Here is a 26,058-nt window from a genome sequence, read left to right as displayed (position 1 = left end):
AATGAGAGACGACCTTAGAGAAGAATTTTAAATTAGGACAGGCTTAGATAAGGTGGAGGGTAACATGCACCAAAAATTTCTGGGCCCAAAACGTCGACTGTTTATTCATTCTATAGACGCTGCCTGACCTGCTGAATTCCCCGCACCACCCCCCCCCCAAGCATTTTGTGTGTGTAGCTCTGGGTTTCAAACATCTGCAGAATCTCCTGTGTTGAAGGTGGATGGTAACAGTTTTTTCTCTGTCGGGGTAGTGAAGTCCAAAACCAGAACACAGAGGTTTAGGGAGAGAGCAGAAAGATTTAAGAGGAGCCTAAGGCCAGAGACGGCCTGTCCTGGGATTGGAGGACTGAGTATACATGTAGGTGGGTGTGGGGGTGCGGGGGGGAAGAATGGGGCTTGTTTAACTCTTCTTGTTCAGTTGCTAGTTGTGTTCTGTGTTGTTCTGCTGAGCGTTGTAGGCATGCAACACATTTAACTTCCCTCACAGCCCAGCCTCAGCTTGTTCTGGTTGTATTTCATGGTATGTTTCAATGTATGTACATATGAAAAATAAATTACAATCAATGAATGAAATGAGAAGCAATCGTTTTTTTTCCCTTTTTTTTTCAAAAAAGCAGATGGTGGGTACATGGACCAAATTTCTAGAGGAAGTGTTTGAGCTAGCTATCTTTATTTTATTTTAATTTGATTTAGAGATACGGTGCAGGGCAGGCCCTTCTGGCCAAGCAGCTGCACCACCCAGCAACCCATGATTTAACTCTTGCCTAACTACGGGAGCTTGAGGAGATCTTGTATGCCACCAAAGACACAAGTCAATTTCTACAGATGTACCATGCAAAGCATTCCAACTGGCTGCATCAGAATCTGGTATGGGGGGGGGGGTACTGCACAGGATCGAAATAAGCTGCAGAGAGATGGAAACTTAGTCAGCTCCATTACGGGCACTAGCCCACGTAGATTCCAGGACATCTTCAAGGAGCAATGCTTCAGAAAGTTGGCATTCATCATTAAGGACCCGCATCACCCACGTCATGCCTTGTTCTCATTGCTGCCATCAGGAAGGAGATACAGGAGCCTGAGGCGATACACTTAACAATTCTGTAACAGCTCCTTCCCCTCTGCCATCTGATTTCTGAATGGCCATTGAGCCCATGAACACCATCTCACTAATTTTTTTAATTTTGATCTTTGCACTACTTATTTAACTATTTAATATATACATATATATATTTATTGTAATTCAGTTTTTTTCTCTATTATTATGTATTGCATTGTAGTGCTGCCACAAAGTTAATAAATTTCACAACGTATGCCGGTGATATTAAACCTAATTCTGATTCTTATTCTGATCAGAATCAGAATTGGTCACAATAACCAATTAACCTAATGACCAGTACGTCTTTGGACTGTGGGAGGAAACTGAAGCGCCCAGTGGAAACCCACATTCACACAGGAAGGAATGTACAAATTTGCTTACAGAGGACATTGGAATTGAACTCTGAACCCCAACGCCCTGAGCTGTAACAGCATCGTGCTAACTGCTACACTATCATGGTGCCTTCAAACATTGCAGAAACACTCGTTAAGTGGACAAGAGGGGTTTAGGGTGCTATGGGTCAAATGTGATTAAATGGGACTGCTCTCTGGGAACACAGTCAGTACGGAGAAGTAGGGCCGAAGGGCCTGTTTCTGTGCTGTATGACTCTACGATTCAACACAAGAAAGAAGAGAGTGGATGACTCACGAGTGGTTTCTACCCCTTCCAGTGGTTCGCTGATTTCACCCTCCAGCAGTCCGTACACTCTAACCACGTACTCCTTGTTTGGTTGCAGATTCGTCAGCACCGCAGTCCTTGTTCTCCCACTTACAAGAACCTGCAACAGCACGTCGGCACAATTATAGTATCAAGATTCAAGGACGAAGATAGTTTATGGCCATTCTCCAGTACGCAAGTGTAAAGGAGAACAAAGTGATTGTTACTCCAGATCTGATGCAGCACAAATCACAACCGGCATAAATAACACAATAAAAACTTAGTAAATACACAAGGTCAGCTTATACACGGTACATCGATTTATCCGCAACGTTATCGCGAGGAGATCTGGAGGACTGTCCATGTCCGTGTGTGTACGGGGGTGGGTGGGACGGAGGAAAGGGGCTTGTTTTGCTGTTGTTATTTCATGTATGTTTCCGTGTTTATGTGATAAATGAATCTGAATGTGAGTCTGAAACTTTACAAGATACCGGAGCATAGTGCACAGCCCCGGCTGCCACACTAAACAAAGATGAGGTTGCACTGGTGAGGTTGCAGAGGAGGTTCACCACAAGGTTGCATACAGCAGGGCATTACAGTTATAAGGGGACACTGGACAGGCTGAGCTTGTTCTCCCTGGAGTGGAGGAAATTCCGAGGAAAAGAAAGGTACGTAGTAGGAGGTGAGAAGTGAGAGCTTTTGAGGGGATCCAAGAGAGATTTTCTTCACATAGAAGGTGGTCCAAGATTCAAATCGATTATTGTCAGTCTTCAGTACATGAGAGTAAAGGAGAACAGAAGTTACTGTGGGGTCCGATGCAGCATAAAAGCACACAATAAGCATAATGAACCCAATAAAAACATTAAATACAAAAGTAATTTTATAAAACACAATCTACAAGTGAATGTTGAACTTGGCCACATATAAATAGGATTGATTAACATACAAAATACTGGAAGAACTCAGCAGGTCGGACAGCATCTGTGGAAGGAAGTAAAGAGCTGATGTCTGAGGTGGAGACCCTTCACCAGTGAAGGAGGAGGAGATGTGACTCGATAGAGGTGTACAGGATGATAAGAGGCATAGACTGAGTGGTAGGAAGGGGAAAGATGCTAGAGTAAAAAGGTGGGGCAAGGGGAAGGGGAAAGAGGACAAGCTAGAAAGTGATAGGTGAAGCCACCTAAGTGGAGGAGGAGGAACCTGACAGGAGAGGAGACTGGACCATAGGAGAAAGGGAAGGAGGGGACCCAGGGGGAGATGATAGGAAGGTTGATTCACTGATGTACTGTAGAAATAGAAATTCTAAAGGACTGAATAATGCATAGACAGGATGAAGGTTGTATAATTCATTCCCCCCCCCCGCACAACCGCCACTCAAAAAACTTTTATCAGTAGAATGTAGATAGCCAATGCACCTCCACAACATTTCAGAGTGTGCAGCTTGTTAAGAAACCATTTGAATGCCTTCAGTGAAATTTGACACAAATGTCTGGTGTATCCATTACCAATGACCTAATGTAAAACCAACCACTGAAGATTCATTTATTTAATTAACATTTCCAGAGGACCAAGACATAAAACCAGGAATGTAACGCTGAGGCTTTATGAGGTGTTGGTCAGACCACATGTCATAGGTGCAATGAAAAACTTACTCGCCGCAGCATCCCAGGCACGTAGCATCAGATAAGCAGCATTTATGAGAAAAACAAATGCACAATTTTTTAAAGAACAATTAGACAAAAAGGAAGTCGTTTTTAGTGCAAAGTACTCCAAGTAATCAATAGTTTCTAAACAGTAGTGATTTGGGTTTTACCAGTTGGTATACATGAGATAGATTGGGAACCCTAGAGACCATCTTAACGTAAAAGAGGTCTGTTCTACTGTCTAATAAGAGAGGTAGAAACTGCCCTTGAACCTGGTGTACGTGCTTTCAGGATTTATTTTTAATCTTAACATTTGAGTACCATAGATTTATCGTCACACGTAAAATGTATTTGGTAGGTCTCAGGCAGCACACAAAGCTGATGGGACCTTAAGTTGTGATGGCAACCAAAACATCTGCAAAAGGGTGTAGACAGACTGAGTGGACATAAAGGACACCACAGTAGCACAAGTAGTTAGCATGACTATTACAGATCGGGGTGTTGGAGTTCAGAGTTGAATTCTGGCACTGTCTGAGGATTCTGTACGTCCTCCCTGAGGATTGCGTGGGTTCTCCCCAGGTGTTCCAGTTTCCTCCCACAGTCCAAAAACACACCGGGTAGGTTAATCGTAGATTGTTCAGTGATTAGGTTAGGGTTAAACTTGGAGTTGTCAGGGGTTACTGGGGCAGCGTGGTTCAAATGGCCAGAAAGTTCACACTGTATCACACAAAAAAATAATCTGAGAGATAATCCACTTTGCTGGATAAAAAGAAAAGCAGTGTATTGTGCGGGCCTAGTTACTTTACACAGAGCAGTGGGTATCTGGAATGTCCTGCCAGGAGTGGTGATACAGTTAAGTATAAGAGAGGCTCATAACTATGCAGGGAATGGAGGGATAACCAATATTGTGTAGGCAGAAGGGTGTTTAATTACGAATTATATTAGTTTGATGGGCCGAAGGGCCTGTTCTTGTGCTATACTGTTCTACACACAGTGGCCATCTGTTCACTTATGCAAATATCTAATCAGCCAATCATGTGACAGCAATTCAACGCATAAAAGCATGCAGACATGGTCAAGAGGTTCAGTTGTTGTTCAAACTAAATCTTAGAATGGGAAAGAGATGTGATCCAAGTGATTTTGACCACTGACGGGATGGTTTGAGTATCACAGAAACTGCTGATCTCCTGGGATTTTCACACTCAGAGTCAACGTGGTGCGAAAAACAAAAAAAAATCCAGTGAATGGCGATTCTGTACGTGAAAATTCCTTGTTAATAAGAGAGCTCAGAGGAGAATGGCCAGACTGGTTCAAGCTGGCAGGAAGGTGACAGCAACTCAAATACCTATGCGTTACAACAGTGATGTGCAGAAGAATGTCTCAACATGTCAAACCTTGAAGTAGATGGGCTACAGCAGCAGAAGACCATAAAAATACAGTCAGTGGCCACTTTATTAGGTACAGGAGGTGTTTAATACAGTAACCACCAAGTGTAGCTTCATTATTATCCTATAATGCAGGTTAAGATCTGGAAAGTTGATGGGTTATTTTAGACAGTGACTTGAATGTATGTCTGGAGTCACATACAAGCCTCCAGAAGTAAAGACAGAAACACAGTTACATGCTTCATACTTTGGTCGGATTCTTTAGATCAATGACACCCTGCCTCTAGTTACTTCTTATGCAAGTTAATCATGCCAAGAAGCCCACACAATGGAGACAGAAGGAAGCCACACACCTCTTCTGTCCTGCTTCCGCCCACAGGATGGTACTCCACTCTGTACCGATCCACGCTCGAGTCGGAGTGCTCCCACGTCACACGGAAGGACTGATGGGTAGCTTCAGAGGTCACCAGGTTTCTTGGAGGATCCACTCCACCTACAGCAACAAAGTCAAAGATCATAGTAAATTTATTATCCAAGTACAGAAGCATCACCATATACTACCCTGAGATTCACTTTCTTGCAGGCATTTACAGAAAATAAAGAAATACAACAGAATTTGTGAAAGACCATATATAAAGAAAAATTGACACACAACAGATGTGTCAAAGAAAACAAATTGTGCTAAAAAAATACTGAGGGCAGTTAGAAGTTGTAGAGCCCTTGAAAGTCTGTCAGGGGGTTGTAGAATCAGGGAGATGAGTGAAATTATCCATGCTGGATCAGGAGCCTGATGGATAAGGAGTAATAACTGTTCCTGAACTTGGTGATGTGGGACCTAAGGCTCGTACACCTCCTGCCCGATGGTAGTAGTGAGAAGAGAGCAGGGTCTGGATGGTTAAGGTCTTTGATGATGGATGCTGCTTCCTTGTGGCAGCTCTCCTTGTTAATGTGCTGTGTGGTGAGGAGGGCTTTGCCTATAATGGACTGGGCTGTGTCCACCACACTCCGTAGAGTTTTCTCTGAGTACAGATGAAGACATGGCTCAAGACACATGAACTGACCACTCTGGAAGGTCACTCCCACTTCTATCTGCCTCTTGTTCTTCCCCCCCCTTAAATGAGGAATCATTCCAAGAATCATGGGTGCTTCTCAAGAGTTTTTCCAAAGCACTTCCCACACATTCAGTACCATGCAAAAGCCTTATGCACATAAATTTAGCAAGGGTACTCGAGACTTTTGCACAGAACAGTAGTAATTTTATGTTTTGCACTGGAGAAAAAAACAACACAAATTTCATGACATATATGATTCTGATACAAGTCTCTATTGTGGACTTAGAGTGGGAAGGGGACAGGGAGAGGGGTTGGAGTGGAAAGCAGGAAGCACCAAAGGGACATTTTGTAATGAGCAATAAACCAATCATTTGGAATCAAATGCCCTTGGCCTGGTGTCTCAGGGCTGGGTGTTAAATTCCCTATATACTTTTAAACTGATAATTTTGATCAAAATAATATTTTAGGGTTATGGCTACATAACGGGATAGACCTTTACATATTTCTCACTTGACTTTTGCAGGTTATGTCTCAAAACCTCCTTGTAGCTCATTTCAGACATCACTTCAGGGGAAATTCTCAGTGCTTACCTCTAGCGTTTTACCAACCACTCCATACAAACTCTCAGTCACCCTTGCGTTATGTCACATGGAGTTAGAAAACTACGGCACAGAAACAGGCCTTCCCGCCCATTCAGACTATGCTGGCCTATTTTCCTGCCTTGTTCCCTTAACCTGCACCCAGAACATAGCCCCCCTATACCCCTCCCATCCATGTACTTATCCAAACTTCACTTAAATGTTACAATTGAATCTACCATTTCTATGGCAGTTCATTCATTCCACACTATCACCACCCTCTGAGTGAAGAAGTTCCCCCTCAGGTTCCCCTTGAACATTTCACCTTTCACCCTAAACCTATGACCTCGTGTTTTAGTCATACCCAAGAGGGGAAAAAATCTGCATGCACTCACTATCTATACATTTATTAATTTTTTTGGGGGAGGGAAGGGACAGAAAGTCAATTAATTTAAAATAGTAAATCATGTTTAATTCATTGAGTACAAGTTTTGGAGCATTATGTTGCAGTTGTACAAGATGTTGATGAGGTCACACCGAGATGATGAGGTTCATTTTTGTTTGCCCTGCCATAGGGAAGACTCCATTGAGCTGGAAAGAGTGCAGAGCTGATTTACAAGGCTGTTGCTGGTCTGAAGTGAGTGAGTTACCAAGCAGTTGGGACTTTATTGAATGCAGCATGGGAGAATGTAGGATGATATTACATATGTGAACTTCACCCAGAGGTTGGTCACTAAATGGAATTTGCTGTCGGAAGATGTGGTTGAGGTGACTGCAGTAGCAATACTTATGAAACACTTGGATAGGTACAGTGCATGGATAAGGAAATGTTCAGTGGGATATGGACAAATCACATCACTTTCTCGTTATTTATCTATTTACAGATATAATGTGGAACAGGCTCTTCCTGCCTAATGGGCTGTGCCATCCAGCAACACACCCATTTAACCCCAGCCAAATCACAGGACAATTTTCAAGGACCAATTAACCCACTAACCAGTACGTTCTTTGGATTGTGGGAGGAAACTCGTGCAATTACAGGGAGAATGTACAAATTCCTTACAGACAGCGGCAGGAATTGAACCTGTCATTGGTGCTGTAAAGTCATAGTCATACTTTATTGATCCCCGGGGAAATTGGTTTTCGTTACAGTTGCACCATAATTAGTAATAGAACCATAAATAGTTAAATATTAGTATGTAAATTATGCCAGTAAATTATGAAATAAGCCCAGGACCAGCCTATTGGCTCAGAGTGTCTGACCCTCCAAGGGAGGAGTTGTAAAGTTTGATGGCCACAGGCAGGAATGACTTCCTATGATGCTCTGTGCTGCATCTCGGTGGAATGAGTCTCTGGCTGAATGTACTCCTGTGCCCAACCAGTACATTATGTAGTGGATGGGAGACATTGACCAAGATGGCATGCAACTTAGACAGCATCCTCTTTTCAGACACCACCGTCAGAGAGTCCAGTTCCATCCCCACAACATCACTGGCCTTACGAATGAGTTTGTTGATTCTGTTGGTGTCTGCTACCCTCAGCCTGCTGCCCCAGCACACAACGGCAAACATGATCGCACTGGCCGCCGCAGACTCAGAACATCCTCAGCATCGTCTGGCAGATGTTAAAGGACCTCAGTCTCCTCAGGAAATAGAGACAGAAGCATTGTGCTAACCACTATGCTACTGTGCTGCCCCAACTCGCGAGCCCCAATATGAAGCATATTGCCACAGTTCTGTGAACATTTGATTATAAAGTGACCCCATTCCTAATAGTGACTCTTTACACATGAGGAAGCATTCTCTACACCTCCATCTTGTCCTGGGGGCAGAAACAAGTGGTCAAATTTCACGTGGGGCACTCACTGTGTTTCCAGTTGCCACGGAAACACAGAATTCTCCAATACAGAAAACACGGCTTGGAAAGATTCTGACTGCAGAGGCTGCGAGCTGAGACTCAAAAATTTACAAAAAGCAGAAAGCCGATGAATTGGCTCTTGTTAAAGCAAAATGGCCCCCACTTGAAGAACACAGGTGTGTGTTCTGGCAACCAACTACCTTCCTGTCCTCCTCTGCACCCCCCACCGGCCTTCCCAGAGGAAAGAGCAGTCTGCGGTCACGCAGGGACCACTGATTGAGTCCAGGCTGCAGACCGGTTTTAATGCTGGGTAACCTGAGACAAACTATAAATCCTGCTCTTGGAAAGTATGTGAAGTAACAAGATACTGTTTTCCCATCAGTCTCCTCTCCTGGGATTACAGCAGCAGAATTCTAAACCAGATAGATGCAGCTTCAACATGGATAGCAGGCTAGAATGCTGAGCGAGGTTCTAATTGCAAAATAGATCTTTTTTTTCATGGGTGTATCAGTTGGAACGGAGTAGGAGACAGTGCAGCTACTGCTTTTGAGCAATGGACATAGCATTTCCTCAACATCTATATCTAATGGGTTCTATAAGGTTGCCATAGCAGGGGTGGGGTTTACTGGTGATATGCCCCATTATCCATTAAATGCTTCCAAAGGCATGCATCTGAAAGCCTCAGATAACAAGTCCAGCTCCTGGTCTTCAAATGGGCTTAGCTACCAAGCCCAATGGAACCATTTCTACTGACAGGAGAAGGGGCAAAAGCAGGTTACTGGCACCCTAAACCAGCCTCTCCAGGCAGATGGGGCTGATCAGTCGTGGTTGCCAGCTCATGTAGAAGGAGAAAAGCCCTGATTTCAAACCTCAGTTGCCTTGTGGCCATACTCAGTCATGGGAAAGGCTACGGGAAAATCCAAAGCTACAGTGTCTAAAGCAGTGCTACGTTGAGTTCATTGTTGACTGGCAAACCCTACAATGCCACTGGTGCCACACTCTATTGGTCTCTGCCGTTACTTTGGGTTCATCCACTGCAAGGAAGAGGAGAGCCTGCTGTGTGGCCAACAGCTTGCTCTCCGTATCGTACTTGCATATCAATAAGATCGACAGATAGGATGCAATGGTCAGTCCCAACCAACAGAGGGTCCTGTGGCCAATGAGAGCATGGCAGAAAGAAATGAAGAAAGCACTGAAAAGATCAGCAGTTTTGCCTCTGGGTCCAAGTACCATTTGAGGATCAAGCCAGGCATGGGACAGCTCAGAAATGGATCTGGGAGTCCTCGTGCAGAATTCCCTAAGGGATAACTTACAGGTTGAGTCGATGATAAGGAGGACAAATGCAATGTAAGCATTCATTTTTGAGAGGATTAGAGTATAAAAACGAGGATATAATGCTGAAGTTTTACAAGACATTGGTCAGGCTGCTCTTGGGGTATTGTGAATAATTTTCGTCCCCCATCTAACAAAGGGTGTGCTGGCATTGGAGATGGTCCGAGGAGGTTCGTGAGAATCTCAGGAATAAAAGGGTTAACAGATGAAGTGTTTGATGGCTCCGGGCCTGGACTTACTGCAGTTTAGAAAATGGGAATCTTATTGAAACCTATCGAATATTGAAAAGCCTAGATACAGTGGATGTGGAGAGAATGTTTCCTACAGTGAGGAATTTTCGGGCTAGAGTGCACAGTTTCAGAATACAAGGGTATTCATTTTGAAAAGAGATGAGGAGGAATTTTTTTCTGCTAAGTGATGAATCTGTGGAATTCATTGCCACAGACAGCTGTGGGGGCCAAGTCATTCGGTATACCAAAAGCAGAGGTTGATATGTCCTTTGTTAGTAATGGTGTCAATGGTTATGAGGAGAAGAAAGGAGAATGACATGCTCTCTTCTCGTTGCTACCATCAGGGGGGAGGTACAGGAGCCTGAGGGGACAGACTCAACATTTCAGGAACAGCTTCTTCCCCTCTGTCGTCAGATTTCTGAATGGACAATGAATCCATGAGTACTACCTCAGCACTTCCCTCTCTCTTTTTGCTTTACTTATTTAATTTAATTTTCTGTTGTATATATACTTCTGGTCATTTGCAGTTTATTATTATTATGTATTGCAATGTTCTGCTGCCACAAAAAGTTTCTCAACATATCTCTGTGACATTAGACCTGATTCGGATTCTGAATTGCTAAGCTAGTGACCCATTGTTAATGGGCTTCATTAATACTGCTCCTATGTGCAGTGCCAATTAAAGAAGAGACCAAAAAGTGTTTCGTACTTGGTCCTTTCACGCTGTTGCAAAGGTTAATGCTGAGGTCATCAACGATTTCGGACAGCAGGGAGAAATCAGCCACGTTGTACATGTGAATGTTGTCTGGATCGGAGGCGATCTGTTTCAGTTCAGCTTCATCCGCATTCTTAATACCTAAAAAAAAAATCAGAATTAACAAGATTCAGCAAGTACTGGAAAATTCAACCAATTGGCAAGACCCTGCAATGGACTTCCGCAATGTAATCTTTTTAATATACATATTTCTTACTATTGTTTAGTTTTTATTATTATGTATTGCAATGTATTGCTGCCACATAACGATAAATTTCACAACATATGCCAGTGATATTACACCTGATTCTGGACACTGAGGACAACTTAAAACGTCATCAGGGTCTCTCTACCCCACCCCCATTCAAAAGTGCTCTATTCACAGTGTTTCCAGTATTGTCAAAGACCCCTCCCATCCTTCCCACAATCTCCTTGACCTCCTGCCATCAGGCAGAAGGTACCACAGCGCAAGAACTCTCAGGCTGGGTAACAGCCTGACTTCTTAACACCCAGCACATATGGACACTCTGCCTCCTCCTCCCACCAACTCAGACACACTCTCATCACTTTTCATCTTTTATTGCTGCTGTCCTACATATTTATATGGCTGCTTGTTTTATTATAATAGTGTCAGTAACATTATACTGTCTTACATACGCATGAACCTCACACTTTATGCCAACCAAGTCATGCCAGTCAGGGACTTGCAGTAATTAATATTAATTAGCTCATATTAATTGTTGTGACTGCATGCACAGGATCATAACGATGTGCGCTGTGTGTGACTGTATGTTCTGTGTTTTGCACCTTGGCCCCAGGGGAACAAAGTTTCATTTAGCTGTATACATGTGTGTGGTTGAATGGCAATAAACTTGAATTGTCCTTTCTCACCAAAAACTCCTCTATTATCTTTCAGCTCTATATAACCTGCAGCTCTGTCCAATCCAGCTCTCCCCATGTCTTGCAATTCTGGCCTACTCTGCGTTATATCTCTCTATTTGCCCACATAGAATGAAAAACAGTGAAAAACAGCAGCAGGCCCTGAAGTACACGATGTTGTGGCTAAATTATTTAACTAGTAATTAAATGGCTAACTAAAGTAATCCCTTCAACAAAAAAGCCACATCCCTCCATTCTCTGACCCAAGAATCTTTTAAAAACCTCTATATTTGCCTCTACCAACACCACATTCAGAACTTTCTGGGGACTCTGCAAAAAAAAAAAATAGCTCCATGCATCTCCTTTGAAGAGTCAACGTTTCTGACCAAGGCATCCTGATGAAAGGTCTCAGCTGAAAAGGTTGACTGTTCATTTCCCTCCATTGAAGCAACCTGAACTACTGATTTCCTTCAGCATACTCCAACATACATGAGACACAGGAGCAGAATTAGGCCATGAGGCCCTTCGAGTCTGCTCCACCATTCCTTCATGGCTGATTTATCTTCCCTCCGAGTCCCGTTCTCATTCTCCTGCCTTCTCCCTGTAGCCTTAGGTTCTTGATTAGTCAGGGCATCAAACAACCACCACTTTAAATATACCCAATGACGGCCTCCACAGCCATCTGTAGCAAAGAACTGCACAGATTCACGGCCCTCTGGTTAAAGAAATTCTTCCTCATCTCTGTCCTAAAGGGATATCCAATTAATATTATGGCAGACTGCAGGCCATTTGGCCCACAATATTCTACGGACCTTTCAACCTACTCCAAGATCAATCTAACCCTTCCTTCCCGCATAGCCCTCTATTTTCATATCATCCATGAGAGCCTATCTAAGAATCTCTTAATGTCCACAAGGTATCTGCCTCTACCACAACCCCTCACAGGGCATTCCATGCACTCACTACTCTCTGTGCAAAGAATTTAACTCTGACATCCACTCTATACTTTCCTCCATTAGGAAATTTGTATTCAGTTTTACAAAAGTGGAAATGAAAAGTCACAACTAATTAAAGTACCCAATAGACTTAAACGTCTAATAGATTTGCTAATCTTAAGTGATTACATTAATTTGGAATTGGTCTTGTGACAAAAGTTTCACATTAATAGCTGTCCTTATGGAATGGTTGGCCACTCATACAGACTGCAAGGCTCAGTTGGCCTTGAATACCCAGTCTACACTCAGTGGCCACTTTATTAGGTACACCTACTCATTAACGCAAATATCTAATCAGCCAGCAATGTGGCAGCAACTCAATGCATAAAAGCACACAGCCATGGTCAAGAGGTTCAGTTGTTGTTCAAATCAAACATCAGAATGGGAAAGAAATGTGATCTAAGTGACTTTGACCGTGGAATGATTGTCGGATCTAGGCAGAGTGGGTTGAGTATCTCAGAAACTGGCGATTTCCTGGGATTTTCACACAAAATAGTCTCTAGAGTTTACAGAGATAGTGCAAAGAAAACATTCAGTGAGCAGCAGTCCTGTGGGTAAAAATGCCTTGTTAATGAGAGCAGTTAGAGGAGAATGATCTGACTGGTTCCAGTTGTCAGGAAGGTAAGAGTAACTTAAATAACCAAGTGTTACAGCAGTGGTGTGCAGAAGAGCATCTCTAAATGCAAAACACATCAAACCTTGAGGAGGATGAGCTACGGTATTGAAAGGCCACACTGGGCCCCACGCCTGTACCTAATAAAGTGAATCTGAGTGTATTTACTATCCCTTTTCCAGTTTCTCAATGTCTCAGTTTCACTTGGCAAGTCAACCTACCGACAGCATAGAGCTCCACCCCAATGTTACGCAGAGTCTCCGAAGGACTAATGACATCATCTTGCGATTTCCCGTCAGTGATGAGGACACCGATCTTCCGTGCATTTGGTCGGGCGCCAGCGTCGTCCTTGAAGTTGTTTTGCAAAATGTAGTTGAGAGCCATGCCTTCGAATTACAGTGGGGAAAAAGAAATTTAACAGATCAGTTACCAAAGACAATTTCCTTGGGAAATAAAGTCAGTAACAGGAGAGAGAGTTCTTGGTTGTATTCCAAATCAGCCAATCCCAACCTCCCCACCCAATATGTGGAGTCTGAAACTGACCCTCAGTGAGGAACTCACCCAAATGGAATGACCACAAGATGGGGGGTAGAATTGGCAGAAGAGCTGCAGTCATGCCCAAAGCCACTCATACAGGAGACTGGGACAGGGTATAGGATCCATTCGCAATTATCATTTCCTCCAATTGATTACAGCTGGCTATATTGTTGATAATCAGTCATGAACCACAATCACCAATTGCTGATGATCAATTATCAACCACAACCACTGTTTGTGGATGATTAATTATAATCATCAATTGGGATGACGAGTCATCAAACACTCATCAGTTGTAACTATCAATCATCATCACAATCATCAGCTGTTATGGTCAATCATCAATCTCAATCATTATTTGAGATGGTCAATCATCAATTAATATGTCTGATTGACTCAGATGTCTAATTAATTCTCTAATCTTTAATGGTGACGTAACCTTGGAAATGGGCTTGTGATAAGAGTTTCACATTAAGAGTTGACCTAATGGAGTGGTTGGCCTTTCATACAGACAGCAGGGCTCAGTTGGCTTTGAGCAGCCAATCTTTTTGGTTACTCAATAGCAGTCTCAAATGATCAAATTCCTTATTGTTGCATCCAACCTTGGAGAAGATACAACTAAGATATAACAAAATGGAGGCAACGGAAAACCATTGGAACTACCCACTCCTGTGTTGTATTGTCAGACTTCAAAATTTCAACCACGCACTTCACATTTCATTCCCAGTACACAAGTGTAGAGGAGAATGAAATAATTGTTACTCCGGATCCGAAGCAGCACAAAAATACAAGAAGATAAAAATGCAATAATAAAAATACAATAAATTATATAGATAGATCGATTGTATAAGGTGACTATGCACAGGAGTGTTTGTACCTAAAGTGACTCTGACAGGAAATGTTAAGTAGTAGGGGTTCAGTTAGTTGGGTGGAGGTGCTGATCAGCCTTACTGCTTGGGGAAAGTAACTGGTTCGGAGTCTGCAGGTCCTGGTGTGGATGCCACATAGCTTCCTCACTGAGAGGAGTGGGACAAACAGTCCATGTACGACACCTTGGTAGTGTAATGGTTAGCATGATACGTTTGCAGCTCAGTGAGTTCAATTCCGGCGCTGTTCTGTTAGTCCTCCCTGTGGAACGCGTGTGTTTTCTCTGGGTCTCTAGCTTATTCCCCCAGTCCAAAACGGGTCATTGTATATTGTCCCGTGATTTAGATTAGGGTTAATCCAGTTTGACAGAGTCTGTTCATATGTTCACATTTATTTAAGTATGATTATTGACGTTTGTGCATGTGACCATTCTGCTAATTGTTGATTGCTCATGGCTGTTTGCACTGTTGTCTTGTAACTTGTTGGTTGCTATTGTGCTGTCTGTTATGGTATTGTCCTGTGTTTTATGCTTGGCACCCAACCACAGTCAGTTCTGGTGTGTTTCACATATTGGCAGTAAAGTGACTCCAACCTTGACCTTTGAATTTGGACTGTAACATTGGACCTTTGACTTTTGACTTTGAGGTTGAGGGAACTGTATGACCTAGTCTGACACAGCAGGTAAAAGAGCCTACCTGTTAAGGTGTTGCCACCCTTGTAAGGTAAGGAAGACACAGCGTCCAGTAAGCTCCTCTTGTCCTTGTATTGATTAAGGTTCCACTCGGTCCTTGGATCTCCACTGTACTGTGCCAGACCTTAACAATTGAAAAACCAATGAGTAAGTAACAACAGAAGCTAGGAAAATGAAACAACAACACAAGAGATTCTGCAGATGCTGGAAATCCAGCGTAACACATGCAAAATACTGCAGGAAGCCAATAGATCAGACAGCATCAATGGAGAGTCGACATTTTGGGCCGAGTCTTCATCAGAACTGGAAAGGAAGGGGGCAGAAACCCGAATAAGAAGGTAGGGGGGAGGGGTATGAGTACAAGTCGGCAGGTGATAGGTAAGACCAGGTGAGTGGAAGGTGGGTGGGTGGATGAAGTAAGAGGCTGGGAAGTGATAGGTGGAAGAGGTAAAGGGCTGAAGAAGGAGGAATCTGGCAGGAGGGGAGAGTGGACAATGGGAGAAAGAGAAGGAGAGGCTCCAGACTGAGGTGACAGGTGAGGAGAAAAGAAGGGGTAAGAGGGGAGCGGGGGAGGGGGGGGGGAAGAGAAGAAAAGAGAGAAATTATCGGAAGTTGGAGAAAACAGAATAGGAGGTGTTGCTCCTCCAACCTGAGGATGGCTTCATCATGGCAGCAGAAATGAAGGAGTAAATAAAACCACACATCCCACTGAAGCCTCGCCACATATCACTAAAACTCACCGAATTGCACTCTTCGCGGGCCAATCTCAAACACCTGGATCAACTTGCCGATGAAGCTTCTGATCTGGCGGAAGTTTAGCCTCCCAATACTCCAGGAGCCATCTACCAGCAGCACGATGTCTGCGGCCGCTGTTGTGGTACACTGCAGCCCTGCCACAATCAGAAAAGAGTCAGTGTGGAGGACCAGACCTTCAAACAAACCTTCGTGCTTACTGTTATGAAGGAGCCCTGTGCTTTAAGGAGCAACTGAAGTTCCGATTATTTACCGATGAGATGCGACAGAAAAAAACATAATTTGTTCTGGAATAAAATGAACTTTGAAGCCTCCCTGTAATACTCACCTAAGTGACCTTCCTTAGGTAGTAACCCTGCAGAAAAGTATCACTGAACATAAAGGGTATTCGTGCAACTTCATCACAGGAAAGGTGAAAGAGATGAAATTGCACACAACGTGTTAAGAGACAATGGCTTCTTACAAATTTCCTTACTTATACTGAGTAGAAACAGAATTGAGCCAATTGTATGTCTCTGACTGAGTCCAATTTCACCTCATGCCTTTGTCTTTCATCTTGTGCCCATTTATTTTGCTCGTCTGACTCTCGCCAGTTGCTGAGACACAAATCACTATAGGAACAATATTTTAAACTCAGCACCTGAAGCATTTCTCTGTGTTTGGAGACATAATACAAAAACTTATCAACTTAAAGGAACAGTGGTTGTTTGACCAAACGACTCTTTTAGTTTGAAGGAGAAAAGTCAGAAAGGACTTTTTTTTCCCCTACATCCTTTTTTATTTGGATGCTGTGATGTTCAAGATATCTTTGTAAAAGGTAACAAAGATACCTCTTGTACGTGATAACAATATCTTTCCACATAGTTTACTACCTTTATATAGGTAAATTGTTTTTTAAACCAATTTGTACTATGGTACATTAACAATAATAGGTTACATCAGTTATTGTTATAGAAGCAAAAAGAAAAGTTTGGCAACAACGATTTAGATGAAGTTTGTTCCTTCTTAATGCTGGATAAAGCAAGTTCAAGCACTTAGTTATAACATTGCACTCTAAGATTAATTTAGTTGATTAATTAGAAAAAGAATTATTAACACAAAAGTACAGGAATATTATCAGATAAGCAAATTACCATCAAGCCTGTGTTTCCTCTTGCCTGAAGTGCATATTTATGATTCAAAGTAGTTTAAGATAAATACACTTGGATTGTCATTTGCCAAGTCATTCTGGATTAAGTGCTTTACTTTTGTCAGGATTCGGTATCATTTATTATCTAAAGAGCCCAACATTTCTGAAGATCCTTCAAATTCAGACATCCAATACCAAACGAAATGTTGTGAGGACTCTGGAGAAGTAGTCTGGAAGAGCGATGACTGAGACACCATACTTTCAACACTGGTCAATCAAGCATCAACTTAACATCATCACACAAACATTTCAGGGTTGAGAATAAAGTAAAAGTTATAAACTGAAAATATTGCACAGATACTTCTCAATCTTGATCAATCTACCTATGTAAAAATATTGTACAAACTCTTATAGCAAGGGTAGGGAGCACCAATACAAATAAAGAAACTGTGGAAGACCACACTGCGCAAGATCTGAAATACCAAAGACCACAGTACACAGGCAAGACTTGAAAAGAGTCTTTATTTAAATGTGCAGAGTGCTTGCGTCTGTCTGAACATAACTGATATTTAATTTTAGCAGATCTCATGGAAATCCGTGCAGATGCTGGCTTTGTACCAAGCCATGACTCTTTGGCGATTTCCAGAGGAGTCCTTTCTGCGACTTGGTGTGTTTCTCTCATGCGTGTTAAGGCGCCTGCTTTAAATGGGCAAAATACATTAAGCAGGCATACAGTTCTGAATGCAGAGTAAAACATGAGGGGAGAGGGGTAAAAGAGAATAGAAAGCTTCTTCCATATTAACACAAGAGATTCTGCAGATGCTGGAAATCCATACACACAAACACACAAAACGTTTGGAGGAAATCAGCAGGTCAGGTAGTATCAATGGAGAGAAATGAAGGGTCTCAGCCAGAACCATCAACTGTTTATTCATCTCCGTAGATGCTGACTTCCTCCAGTATTTTGTGTGTGTGTTGCTCTCTATAAATATCCAAAATTGATATTTGAGGCAAACAGTCATATGAGTCATAATCAATAATCATTAAGCTTTATACACAATTAAGTGCTATTTATGACCACCAATGCAAAAATAGTCAGGCTTATTTGAGTCAACAGCAGGCATCCTTAAAAAAGTGCATGCAGGGAACATGAAAATAACTGCACTTAAACCCAGCAACAGTGCAATTGAAGATCTCAAATGAAGACTTAACACACTCAGATCTCTCTAACCTGTTTAAACTCATTTAAATAGATGGGCTCAATGCAGACATGTAAACGGAACACTTGAAGCCAGAGATGTTGTACTTTACAACAAACATTCCAATTAGTCTTGCTTCCATTCACTGGGAATGTCTAAACTGATTCAAATCTACATGCAAGGCGAGTAGTTAAAGAACCGACCCTTATCCATGAAAGGATGCGCTGGCATTGGAGAGGGGGCAGGGGATGTTCATGAAAACAACTCCAGGAAAGAAGGGGTTAATTTGTGAGGAGTGTTTGATGGCTCTGTGCCTGTGCTCACTGGAGCTTAGAAAGAACGAGGGAATCTCATTGAAACCTATCGAATATTGAAAGGCCTAGATAGACTGGATGCAGAGAGGATGTTTCCTATAGTGGGTGATTCTAGTAGCGGAGAGCACAGCCTCAGAATAAAAGGATGTCCCTGTAGACAGAAAGGTGGAGGAATTTCTTCATTTCTTTATCCAGAGAGTAGTGAATCCGTGGAATTCATTGCCACCAACAGCTTGAGGCCAAGTTACTGGGTATATTACTTAAATATTTAAGTAATATTTAATACTTAAATATTAAAGTGGGTATATTTAAAGTAGATCAGGGACAGATCTACAAAAGGGGAATCATGATTAAGAAACCAACCTGGCTTTTCTTGTGGAATAGGTAAGTGAGAGCCAATGAATCTGATGCATTAGGATTTTCAGAAAGCCTTTGATATTGTCTGACGTTAGGCACTACAGTGCATAATGCGACTTATTTAGAGATACAGTGCAGAACAAACCCCTTTGGCCCACTGAGCTGTACCACACAGTAACCCACCCGTTTAACTGTAGCATGATCACAGGACAATTTGCAATCACCAATCAACCTTAACCGATTGTGGGAGGAATGTGGGAGGAAACTGAAGCTCCTGGAGGAAAGCCGTGCAGTCACAGGGAGAACATATCAGCTCCTTACAGACGGCATTGGAGTTGAACTCGGCACTCTGGAACGCTCCGATCTGTAGTAGAGTCAAGCTAACCACTACGTTACAGTGGCGGGCCTTGGGATTAGGAGCACTATTCTGGTATGGATTAAAAATTGGTTAATAGACAGGAAACTGAAAGCAGGAATACACAGGCCTTTCACAAGGTGCCAGACAGGCAAGCAGGTAGCACAGTGATCAGTGCTGGGCTCTAGTTATTTGCAGTATAGACCAATGACTTGGATGAGGGAATATTGCTAGAGAAACTGAACAGTTCAGGCAGCATCTGTGGAGGGACATGGACACAAAATAACCTGCAGATGCTGGAAATCCAGAGGAACACACACAAAATGCTGGAGGAACTCAACAGTCAGGCAGCATTGATGGAGAAGAATGAAGAGCTGACGTTTCATGCTAAGATCCTTCTTTAGAGCTGAGTCGATGTTTCTGTAATGATTCTAATTTGCTGACATTATGAAACTGGCTCGCCTTGTGAGTTGTGAGGAGATGCAAAGAGGCTCTTAGACAAAATAGCAAGGCTGAATATGTGGCTGATGCAATGGGAACCACAGTGGCGTAGTGATTAGCACAAAGTTATAACAGCTTGGGGCATCAGAGCCTGAGTTCAATTCTGGCATCCTCTGTAAGAAGGTTATATGTCCTCCCGTGAATGCATGCATTTCCTCTCACAGTCCGAAGACATACTGGTTAGTACATTGTCCTGTGACTAGGCTAAGGTTAAGTAGGGGGTTGCTGGGTGGGGTGGCTCGTTGGGCTAGAAGGGGAAGGATGGAGGGAAGAATGAAAGAAGGAAAGAGGGAAAAAAAGCAAAGAAAGAAAAGAAATAAATAAAGAGAGAAACAAAACGAATGAAAAAGAAAAAGGAAAGAAAGAAAGAAGAAAAGAAGGAAGAAAGAAAGACAGACGGGGACAATTGTGATGTTACCCACTTTGGTCAAGAAAAGGGCAAGTTGGATTTGATGGGTAATTGGAAGTCTATAGGAATATGGCATTGTGACAGGAGGCTCAATCATGCTGTATAAGGGTCAAACAGCCTGTTTCTGCTCGCACTTCACTACATTTCTCTATTCTAGCTACTTGGTGCTATCTTCTGAAATAGATCTGCATTGCTCTTACACTATTATAATATAATCCCTCTCTAATAGTCTTCAAACGCAGTTTCAGATTTATTTATCACGTGTATATTGCAACATACAGTGAAACGTGTCATTTGCGTGAGCAGCCAACACAACCTAAGGAGGTGTGAGGGCTGCCCTCAAGTGTAGCCACACATTCCAGTGCCAACATAGCATACCTGCCGTGCACGAACATAGCATGCCCACAATCCTCATCAATTTTTGTCGTTCGTGTGGCGAGAGCAGCCATGATCTTATTGAATGGCGGCGCAAGCTCAACAGGCCAGATGATAAGTAACTTAGTTCGTAGTTCTTAGGAGTCTTAGAACTAAGACTCCTGCTCTGAGTTCTTTGGTCTCTGGTATAGAAGGCAGCATGATAGGGTAGTGCTTTATTGTACCAGCGACCTGGGTTCAATTCCCACCGCTGCCTGTAAGGAGTTTGTACGCTCTCCCCATGACCACATTGGTTTCCTCTGGGTGCTCCAGTTTCCTCTCACAGTCGATAGGCGTACCGGTTGTTACGTTAGTTGGTTATTGTAAATTGTCCTGTGACTTGGCTAGGTTTAAATCAGGGGATTGTGGCATGGTTCAATGGGCCAGAAGGGCCTATTTCACATTATGTCTCCATAAAATAAAGAATATATATTATAGTTTAGAATGCTCTTGATAAAACATTACAGAGGAGCCCACTAGTTGGCATGGACATAGTGGGCCGAACGGCCAGTTTCAGTGCTCCATGACTCGGTAACAAAATTATTTTATAAATAATTTTAAGATGCCAGTCAGTGACACAATTCTGCAACTGCACCGAAACTATTTTCCAAGCACAATATTTCTTTTTAAAATATGGCTTTTCATATACTAGAATTAACATAGACTGAGTTTACGGTCAGAACAGCCATCATCTTACTGAATGGTGGAGCAAGTTCAACAGGCCCAATGGCTTCTCCTGCTTCAATTTCTTAGGTACTTGTGTTCTTACCTCTCTGGATTATCAGAGAGGAGATGGTAATTTCTGCAGAGGAAACTGCTTGACAATGCCCATTGCTCTCTTTCTGCAGTCCCTCAGAGTCAAAACAAATGTGTTAAATTTTTGGAGCCTTTGTCTTAACCTAGATAAGGACTGAAGTTGTATCTGGCAATCTCATTAGACAGTGTTTCCACACTTACAGGTTACACCACCGTCTATTATGGAAGGGCACAGAACTGGAAAAAGCTGGAGAAAGTTACAAACTCAGTCAGTCCCATCATGGGCGGTAGCCTCCCCAGCATCCGGGATATCTCCAAAATGCAATGCCTCACAAAGGACCCCCCCCCGCATCACCCATGACCCCCATCACCCAGGACATGCCCTCTTCTCATTGCAATCATCGGGGAACAGGTACAGAAGCCTAAAGACTCATACTCAATGTTTTAGGATCAGCTTCTTCGCCTCAGTCATCAAATTTCTGAATGGACAATGAACCCATTTTCACTACCTCACTCTTTCTTTTTGTACTACTTTTTGAATTGAATTTTAATTTAATTTTTTTTAAATTTCCAATTGTAATTTATAGTTTTTTTTAAATTATTATGTATTGCAATGCCTTCTGCTTCAAAACAACAAATTTCATGACATCTTCTGGTGAAATTATTTCATGATGTACCTGATTCTGATTCTGGTTCTAATTCTGATTTAGGCATTATAGACTTACTTCAGGACTTTTGAGAAAGACAGTAGGATTGAAGAGTTAAATCCCAGAACTTAATTTATTATTTGATCCAAAGCCTTTCAACCCGAAATATTCTCTTCTCACGGGTGCTCCCTCACCCGCTGGCGGTTCCCAGCATCTAATGTTTTGATTTGAATTTAATTAAGTGATTGGACAATAAGTGAAGAGTCAATCAAGAATTATAATAGGAAAAAATATTTAATGCACTGACTGTTTAGGGTCTGATAACTCTTCCTCCTATGTAGCGGGGGCAGATTTCACTGTAATGATCTAGGAGATCTGAATAGGCAATTTGAAAGGGAAGAATTTACAGAGACATTGGGAAGGGGTGGAGAGATTGAAACAAGCTGGAATGCTCCTATAAACAGCCAATACAAATCCTACAGTCTATACAGAGCCTCCAACACTGCTGCCACTCTCTGAACACCCTCAAGAGAGTTGGGGACAGAAAAGACATCCAAAGATGTACTGGTTAGTAGGTTAATTGGTCACTGTAAATTGTTCTGTTACCCTAATGGGTTAAGTACGAGAGTCAGTGGACATTCTGGCTCATTGGGTCAATAGGGTTTGTTCCACACTGTATCTCTAAATAAATAAAATGAAGATATATAATTTATTCTAACATCAGTGTTAGCTACAAATAAATGGACTGGTAGGAAATATAACCATTGTGACAGGCATCAAAAGGTAGTCGTTTACAGGAATAAGTCTAATGCTGGTGATTATTAATGTTGCTAAGGCAGGGCATTATTTGAAAATTTGTTCTGTTCGTTCAGGGTTTTAAGGTATGCTATGAATCAGATAATTTAACTGAATGCAGGTTTAAATGAGTGTGCAACAGGTTTCAAAGACTGAGTGTTCATTTCTATGTGCTTAGAGCATTTCCTTCTACAATCTCTTCCTATAAGCAATTCCATCTACGTTGCTGTTATCTTGACCTTCTACATTGCTATAATCTCTAGATTCTACGTTGCTGTAATCTCAACCTTCTATGTTGCTGTTATCTGTAAATTCTACATTGCTGTTACCTCTGCCTTCTACGTTACTGTAAGCACTTCCTCCTATTATTGATATCATCTCTTTATTTTCCATATTGCTCTAAGCTCTTCCTGCTGTAGGTCCTGATAAACTCTTCCTTCTATGTCTTCAAGTCTTCACAGCTCTTCGTGTCTTGTGAGGATAGGTTGAGCGAGCTCGGGCTTACCTCTTTGAAGCAATGGTGGATGATATGCAACACGATGGAGGTGTACAAGATGACAAGTGGAATAGACCAAATGGATGGTCAGAGACTTTTTCCATGATGGAAGGGGCTAATACAAAGGGCATAATTTGAAGGTGATTAGAGGAAATTATGGGGGAGGGGGGATGTCAGACATAGGTGTTTTCACAGACTAGTGTTGCATGAAGCATGCTGCCAGAAGTAATGGTAAAGGCAGGTATATTAAGGACATTTTATAGATAGGCGCTGAAGGCCATACAGAAGGGAAGGATGAAATAGATCTTAGAGTCGATTGAAAGATTGGCAGAACATCCTGGATTTAAGGACCTCTGCTGTGCTGTACATTTTTTGTGTCCCAGTTCTATCTTCTTTCTTGTCTGTTGCAGTAAGCTCTACCTCTATGTAGCTATAAACTCTTAGTCCTACGTTGAGATCAACTGTACCCTCTATGTTGCTCTTGTATCCTTGTTTGATTCTGTAAGCTCCTCTATCTATGTTGTGATAATCTCTACCTCTATTTTGCTGTAAGCACCAATGTCCCATATGTCACTGGCTGGAGAAAAAACACATTCTACTCATTGGACAATGGACTGGTTACCTGGAGGTCCCAAAGGCAACTCTGGATTAACGTCATACAATGTTGTTTGTTCTTCCCCCAGTAACGGCACACTTTCACCATCTTCGAACATCCCAGACACAGCCACTTTGTAGGTGGTGCCAGCCCTGAAAGATGAAAAAGCACAGTGACATCATCATTAGACAAAGTAATTCCTTAAAATCAAAATGAGGGATGCAGCTTCTCTATTGTGAAATGACGTTAATGCGGGAGAAATTTATCATTTGCCCAGTGAGATGAGAGCATCAGCTGCTCAATATTCTCACCTACATCCACTGAAATCAATGCAACTTAACCCCCTCCAAGGTCAATAAAACATTTCCCTCTTACACAGTCTTCCGCCTATCCATATGCCTACCTAAGAGTCAACTTAACCCTTCCCTCCCATGCAGTGCTCCACTTTTCTGTCATCAATAAGACCAGAAGACCATAAAATACAGGAGCAGAATTAGACCACTTGGCCTAGTGTGTCTGCTCCGCCATTTCGTCATGGCACCAATCTCCTGCCTTCACCCCATAACCCTTCATGCCCTGACTAATCAAGAATCTATCAACCTCTACCTTAAATATGCCCAATGACTTGGCATCCACAGATTTGCCACTCTGGCTGAAGAAATTCCTCCTCATCTCTGTTTTAAAAGGACATCCCCTCCCCTATACTGAAGCTGTGTCCTCTGGTCTTGCACTCTCCCACCATGCGAAACATCCACTCTATCGAGGCCTTTCAACATTCAGTAGGTTTCAATAAGGTCACTACTCATTCTTCTGAATTCCAGTGAGTGCAGACCCAGAGTCATCAAACATTCCTCCTATATTAACCCTTTCATTCTCATGAGCCTCCTCTGGACCCTCTGCAATGCCAGTACATCCTTTCTTAGATAAGGTTCCTGAAACAGCTCACATCCAGTCTGACAAATGCCTTATAAAATCTATTTTATAAGGCTGTCCCTCCTCTCTTTATCTCTAATCCAGACAGCATCTTGGTGAGCTTCTTCTGCACCCTTTCCAAGTTCTCAAGTTTGTTGTCAGTCAACCGTTCAGTTTTATACAGCTAAACAAAACATCATTCCTCTGGATAGTTGCCAAAGAATTCCCACTGTAAAGAGTTAATACCTTTTCCCCATGCAAAGACTGTTTCCACCATGGAACCTGCAACCTGTCCCCTTGACATTGTCCCCACTGCCCTCCTGAAGGATGTCTTTGACATAGCCAGTCACAGCATCCTCTCTATTATCAAAGGCTCCCTGGCCACTGGTACTGTTCCAACCTGCTTCAAGCGTGCTGTGGTCCAGCCCCTCCTGAAAAATCTCAGTTTCGACCCTACCTTACCTAGTAACCTAATAATTACAGACCTATTTCTAAACTTCCATTCCTGTCAACGGTTCTCGAAAAGGTTATTCTTAGTCGATTGCTGCCCTACCTACACCAAAACAAATCTTGGAAGGTTTTAAGGCTTATCATAGCACAGAGTCTGCCCTGCTGAAAGTGTACAATGATCTCCTCCTCTCTACCAACTCAGGTGACTCTGCCATCCTAATTCATCTTGACCTCAGCGCAGCATTCGATACTGTGGATCATGCCACTTTAATAGACTGTCTCCAATACGGGGTTGGTGTTGATGGCACTGCTTTGAATTGGTTTATATCCTACCTCAAAAATAGAAGCCTCTCCATCAACATAGACAAATTTTCCTCTTCTACAGCCAGTTTCTCCTGCAGAGTCCCACAAGGCTCCATCCTAGGTCCCATTCTTTTCTCTATATACAGGCTTCCCCTCGGTCAAATCATTCAAAAACAGGACATTTCCTCCCATTGTTATGCTGATGACACACAGCTTTATCTCCCCTTGAAACCAAATGACCAGTCAAATCTAGTCAGCCTCTTGAACTGCCTTGAGGACATAAAGTGTTGGATGGCACAAAACTTCCTACAGCTGAATGAAGGCAAGTCTGAAGTTGTCCTATTTGGCCCCCCCGACTCCATCCGTGATTACCAACAGTCTTGGTAACCTGTCCACCCTTGTCAAACCCCATGTCAAAAACCTTGGTGTGATATTTGATTCCGCTTTTAAGTTTGACAAGCAAGTTAATGCAGTAGTAAAAGCCAGTTTTTTTCCAGCTTCGTACTA

The 26,058-nt window shown here is 42.5% G+C and overlaps 1 protein-coding gene across 3 annotated transcripts in view; it reads right to left on the bottom strand.

Annotated features, from left to right (window-relative positions):
• Positions 1-26,058, bottom strand: part of col12a1a (collagen, type XII, alpha 1a) — a 394,452-nt gene that overhangs the window by 260,923 nt on the left and 107,471 nt on the right. For 2 of the 3 annotated variants that reach the window (XM_063055440.1, XM_063055439.1), the window contains exons 16-22: positions 23,914-24,038; positions 15,907-16,056; positions 15,171-15,290; positions 13,293-13,457; positions 10,540-10,686; positions 5,135-5,274; positions 1,745-1,874 (exon numbers count right to left, since the gene is read on the bottom strand). In XM_063055440.1, the coding sequence (XP_062911510.1) occupies positions 1,745-1,874; positions 5,135-5,274; positions 10,540-10,686; positions 13,293-13,457; positions 15,171-15,290; positions 15,907-16,056; positions 23,914-24,038 (977 nt within the window). The remainder of the gene's footprint in view (positions 1-1,744; positions 1,875-5,134; positions 5,275-10,539; positions 10,687-13,292; positions 13,458-15,170; positions 15,291-15,906; positions 16,057-23,913; positions 24,039-26,058) is intronic. The other variant, XM_063055441.1, reaches the window with a different exon arrangement.

Source organism: Mobula hypostoma, chromosome 8, assembly GCF_963921235.1.
Source record: "Mobula hypostoma chromosome 8, sMobHyp1.1, whole genome shotgun sequence".
Lineage (NCBI taxonomy): Eukaryota > Metazoa > Chordata > Chondrichthyes > Myliobatiformes > Myliobatidae > Mobula > Mobula hypostoma.
Note: the sequence above shows the minus strand (reverse complement) of the source record. Positions and strands in the feature narration are given on the sequence as shown.